We start from the raw sequence: 6,474 nt of genomic DNA, 5'->3' as shown, positions 1-6,474 counted from the left end.
TTCATTAGAAAAAGAAGTTGACTAAATTAATGAAAATTTTTATTTAAAATTTTATTTAAAATAAGAAATATAAAAATTTAATGAATTTAAAATTATGTTAAACTTTTTATAAGTAAAGAGATTAAATAAAATGGTTAAATTGTATGCAAATGATGTAAAAAAAAACATGACATTTTAATAGATGCATATCCATTTGTTAATTAGTAGAAATATTTGCATAGTACTAGATAAATTAGCCCATTAGCTGCAAGCCATGTATAGCGCGGGTTGCCTTAAAAGTTGAAACTCTATCAACATAAAACAACAAAGCCGATGGTCAATGCTGTGTCAATAGACTCAGTGCCATTCAGTCTTTTTACACATTGTTTCAAGGATATTTTAGGTATTGCATTATTTGCTACATAACCAATGTTTTACCAGCTACCGGTTCGTACATGGCATAGCAGTATTTCAATAAAGTGGATGTAACATGTGAAAATTTTCCCATCGTATATACCTAGATAAATACACATAGTTTATTAACCTTATTATTTTTATTTAAACTTAAGTTATATACAGAGGCATATATAATTAAGATAGAAAATATTATATTGAACTTTGAGGAAGAAGGGAAATATGACGTGTTACTTTGATTAATAGATGCAATAATGCAAATATGCAGTGAGGTTAGTTGTGGAAAAAATAGTAGCACAGAGCACACTATTAACAGAGTTTGGAGCATATTCCACGCACGGCATGACCTATATATATTTGCATTCATCACTTGCCATGCACCACACACATATACATAAAGAGAAAATAAATCTAAATATTGTATGTGACATGATGATGAGGTGTTATACTTTTTTGTTGCTGCTGCTTCTTCTTCTTGTTGATACTCCGTCTCCCACTTGTTCATCGGTGTTGCCACTATGCAACCACCATGACAACTCAAACCTCCTCCAATTCAAGAACTCATTTGCCATCAACACTTCATTGTACGATGATTGGGAGTGCTCCTCTTATTCCAACAAGACAGCGTCGTGGAACAATGGTACGGATTGTTGCGAGTGGGATGGTGTCACGTGCGACACCACATCAGGTCACGTGATTGGGCTTGACCTGAGTTGCAGCATGCTTGAAGGCGAGTTTCATCCCAACAGCACACTCTTCCATCTCACGCATCTTCAACAACTCAACCTTGCTGCCAATGACTTCTCCAACTCTCCAATATATGCTGGAATTGGTAATCTTGTGAGTCTCACCCATCTCAATCTATCATTCTCATCATTTGGCAGTCATATTCCCTCCACAATCTCACACTTGTCTAAATTACTCTCACTTGATCTCTCGAGGAATGAACTGACACTTGATGAATCCACATGGAGCAAACTCATTGGTAACACCACTAACTTGGAAGAGCTGATTCTAGATGACGTAGAGATGTCTTCCCTTAGAGAAACTTCATTGTCTTTGCTCATGAATTTCTCATCCTCTTTGCTGATCCTGAGTCTTCAGGACACTGGATTGCATGGAGAATTTCCCACTCGTATACTTGGTTTAACTAATCTTGAAGAACTAAGTTTGTCTGGCAATGAAGAGCTGACGGTTGAACTTCCAAAGTCCAATTGGAGCACTCCTCTAAGGATCTTGGACCTCTCTGGGATACCTTTCTCGGAAGAAATACCTGATTCCATAGGCCACCTGAAGTCTCTTAACCAACTAAGGCTATGGCATTGCCAAATTGATGGAATTCCTGTGTCTTTGTGGAACCTCACTCAACTAACTCATTTGGACCTTTCATTAAATAGACTTTATGGTGAGATTCCATCTTTGCTTTCAAACCTCAAACATCTCACCTTCTTAGATCTTAGTCGTAATGCGTTCAGTGGTCACATCCCAGATGTGTTCGCCAACTTAACTAAATTAGAAATCTTGGAACTTTCTTCTAACAGTCTAGGAGGCCAACTGCCATCATCATTACTTGATCTAACTAAACTTTCTTACTTAAGTCTGTCTTATAATCAATTAATCGGCCCAATTCCAAGCAAAAATGCCACACTTCCAAAACTAGAAACACTCTTTTTGTTTAATAACTCTATAAATGGGACAATTCCAGACTGGTGCTATTCTTTGTCTTCATTGACAAGGCTAGATCTTAGCATGAACCAACTCACAGGGCCAATTAGGAAATTCTCCACTTATTCATTGACTTCTTTATCTCTCTCTCATAACAAATTTCAAGGTGATTTTTCAAATTCGATATTTGAATTTCAAAAAAATCTCACTGATTTGGATATGTCATCAAATGACTTGAGTGGTCTTGTGGACTTTTCTCATTTTTCAAAGTTGGAAAATTTAGCTTTTCTTCGTCTTTCTAACAATAAACTTCTCTCTGTTGATAGTAATAATAGTGTTGAATATACCTTACCCAAACTTAAAAATTTAGATTTATCTTTTTGTAGTGTTACTGTTTTTCCTTCATTCCTACCTAGACTGCAAAATCTAAGAATTTTAGATCTTTCTAACAATAAAATCCATGGAAATATTCCCAATTGGTTTGGTGATAATCTCTTGCACACATGGAAGAGCATGGACTTTATTGACCTCAGTTTCAACCAGTTGCAAGGAGATCTTCCAATTCCACCACATGGCACCGAGTACTTTTCAGTTTCAAACAACAAGTTCACAGGAGGCATTTCTTCAACAATATGCAATGCAAGCTCCCTCAATGTGCTAATCCTGTCTCACAACAATTTGACTGGCAAGATTCCACAATGTTTGGGATCCTTTCCTTGGTTCGTGGTTTTGGATTTGCAAATCAACAACTTTTATGGAAGCATACCTGGAAACTTCTCCAAGAATAATTATTTTGAGACTATAAAGTTGAATGGCAACCAATTAGAGGGACCAATACCACAATCTTTGGCTCATTGCACATATCTGGAAGTTCTAGACCTGAGTGACAATAACATACAAGATGTATTTCCCAGTAGGCTAGAAGCTCTTCAGGAATTACAAGTACTCAGTTTACGAAATAACAAATTTCATGGTACCATCACTTGTTTGAGTACGAAGCATCCATTTCCAAGGTTGAGAATTTTTGATGTGTCTAATAACAAGTTTAGTGGCCCTTTGCCAATGCAATACTTTCAAGAGTTTCAAGGAATGATGACTCCAAATGATAATACTCAAGCTGATGGGATGGAGTATATGAGAACCCATTCTATTATATCGGATGTCCGATATAATGACTCTGTTGTGATCATTATGAAAGGTCAAGTGAGAGAAATGAAAAGGATATTAACTATTTTCACAACCATAGATTTGTCAAATAACTTGTTTGAAGGAAAAATTCCACAAATTCTTGGAGAATTGAATTTTCTCAGAGGGCTTAACCTTTCTCACAATAAAATCAGTGGTAAAATTCCACAAACTTTAGGTAATTTGACAAGTTTAGAATGGTTAGACCTCTCATGCAACCAACTGAAAGGTGAAATACCTATGTCTTTGACAAATTTGAATTTTCTCTCTGTCTTGAACCTTTCTGAAAACCAGTTGGAGGGAGTGATACCAACAGGGAAACAGTTCAATACATTCCAAAATGATTCCTACAAAGATAATCCAATGCTTTGTGGATTCCCTTTGTCAAAGTCATGCAGCAATGATGAACCACCTTCAGTGTTTGCTGAGGCAAAAGAATCATTATTTGGGTGGAAGTCAGTTGCAGTGGGATATGGATGCGGAGTGGTATTTGGGATGTTCCTTGGAAGGTTGTTTATAAAGACTGCTAAACCCTTGTGGCTTGCCAGACTTCTTTGTGGATATGATTAACAAAACATGCACAGGAGATGAGAGGCCATGCAAATTGTATGAGACTGTGTTAGCTGCTTGTGTTTTTCTTTTTTTTTTTCTTTTTTCTTTTTTTTTTCTGTAATGATGTGAACTACTCTGTTTTTTGAATAAAATATGCTATTTCTATTTTCTATTAATAAATAAATTCTACATGAGTCATCATCTATTATTTCAACTTCTTGTGAATTAGAGATAAGATAACCTAATTATTGATCTGTTTAATTTGCTTTTGTTTTGATTTAAAATGATTTGTCATAGCTTTCTTCAGTTATATATAGCTTTCAAAGGTATTAGAATACTCATACATTCAGATGTCAATTATATCAAAATTTTCAAATTAAAAAGAATCGAAGCTAAACTTAATTGAATGTAACATAGGATCATTCTATAAATTTTGAATTTGTCAAATCTCAAATGGGTTAGATTTAGAATGTTATTTTCGATTTACAAAAAGCAACCACGGCTTAAATTTATTTTATATGATCAATACAAAAACAATTTGGTGTCCTATTCTTGACAAATATAAGGGAAAATTGAGATTCTTTATAAAATTAAAAGAATAAATTAAATAAGTGAAATATAAAATAATAATATAATTTAAATCATAAAAATGATCACCTGATTTAATACTAATGTATTTAGATTCTAATATAAAAAAATAAAGAGATTTTAGTTAACTTAAAATTTTAACTACTTCATTATAATACTACAAATTTATACACATCAAACGAACAACATATGTATAATGTAGGACTAACTTGGCTCGCATAAAATAATGGATTTTTGAAGTTTGCTTATGTGTTATGTGCAATTTTTTAATAAAATGCATCATATATTGTCAACTTATATCATGATTAATAAATTTTATATATATGGTTTTATTTAATATATTTTGATATTTAAAATAATTTACGAATTTTCAAGAGAGATATTAATCTACACCTTATCGCATTTTCGTAAAAAAAATATGAAATGAAATTGGGTTGGGAAAAGAACTAATTCTCAATTGATATTATATGTATAATTTTAGATTTTTAATAGGATCGAGTGACACTTTGATTGAAAACACAATAAAATTATATATGAGTATATGACATTATGTATGATTGTTTTTATAGAAACTAATCGAAGCATAAATGGCGTGTTTTGATAGTTGTGAGCATGCAAATTGATTTGTACACATATTTTAATTGGACGCCAAAAACAGACAATGCCGTTTCACCAAATTATCTAGCGTGATAAGAGAGTATTAGCTTATCATTTTATTTGTTGAGTCATTGTTATTAGGATAGGATCAAGAGACTATTATAATATCCAAAATTTAATTTCGGTGACGATAATAATACACTTAAAACATCAGAATCAAATTGATGCATGTCATGAATCTCAAAACCACTATCAGGATTTAGTTTTTGATCTTACTCATTTTAAAGTTTTTAGAAAGGGTTATACTAGATAATCAATGACTTTTTTGAACAATATGAATAATCGCTAATCAAATAAAAACATACTATACTTCTAAATTATTTACCTAAATTTTAATATTAGAATAATCATCCGTACACCTAATAAAATGAACATCCAATATATCTATTGTTTACATTATTTAGTATTTTTATTATCTATCTATATTTTTTCTTTTAGAAAAGTTGAATAACTTCAAATGAATTTTTTTTTTTTATATTCAGTAAATAAAATTTAAATATGGTGAAAGTCAAATTGGAATGTCGTTAAGTCCTTTTTTTTTTTTTACATGCTTAAGGTTCTTATTGGGCTGTGTAGGTTATTAAGCAAGCTGTTATAGTCCGAGTTAGTTACCAGCCCAAACCAAGCCCCAAAAATAAGTTCAGAAATATTTTTTTTGGTGACTGTGGAATGTCGCTTTTTTTTTTTTTACATGCTTAAGGTTCTTATTGGGCTGTGTAGGTTATTAAGCAAGCTGTTATAGTCCGAGTTAGTTATTAGTTACAAGGCTCCTATATAATGTCTTGTAATAACTTCTAAGCATATAATATTAAATTATTAATACATATTGATACCATACATACCCCTCATCTTGAATCTTGATTCGTGTCTCTCACACAACGTAGGACCAACTTTGGTCACATAAAATGATGGATCTTTTTTCTTGTACACTCCTTCATTTATGTTGTCTCCTTCGTTTGGATATCTGTTATTCCCTTCTCAATGAATCACTTCACTTATATCTTACAAAATTGTAGATGCTTGAATTCATGGAGAAATCAATTATTTCTAAAACAATAAATCAATACCTAGCTTATAGGCCAATCAAAACTTATATATACTAGCAAATCTTTTAGGAATAAAATCCTAATAGTTCACCGTGTTTGATCCCTACAGGTTTGTTTATATATAGACATCATTTGTTAGATAAAACTAAAATTTTATAAAGAAATATATTTTTTTTAATAATAAATGAGGATTGTGTGCAATCCAACTATGTTGACAATGTTAGTGTTTCTTTTGTGGTACCAAAATGTATAATCGATTGGTTCAATTATTTTTCAATGAAATTTTTAAAATATTTTAATATTAAATCGAAGGATATAATTTTTTGTGATTTTTTTTTTTAAATTTACAAATCAGGTTATCCGACTTTTGTTTTTAAAAATCAAAAGG

The 6,474-nt window shown here is 31.8% G+C and overlaps 1 protein-coding gene across 1 annotated transcript; it reads left to right on the top strand.

Annotated features, from left to right (window-relative positions):
* LOC107606734 (receptor-like protein 12) lies at nucleotides 680–3,888 on the top strand. The gene has a single exon (XM_016308762.2). It carries the CDS (start codon nucleotides 736–738, stop codon nucleotides 3,811–3,813), a length of 3,078 nt encoding a protein of 1,025 aa, XP_016164248.2. The 5' UTR covers nucleotides 680–735; the 3' UTR covers nucleotides 3,814–3,888.

Source organism: Arachis ipaensis, chromosome B07 (genome assembly GCF_000816755.2).
Source record: "Arachis ipaensis cultivar K30076 chromosome B07, Araip1.1, whole genome shotgun sequence".
NCBI classification, from domain to species: Eukaryota; Viridiplantae; Streptophyta; class Magnoliopsida; order Fabales; family Fabaceae; genus Arachis; species Arachis ipaensis.
Note: the sequence above shows the minus strand (reverse complement) of the source record. Positions and strands in the feature narration are given on the sequence as shown.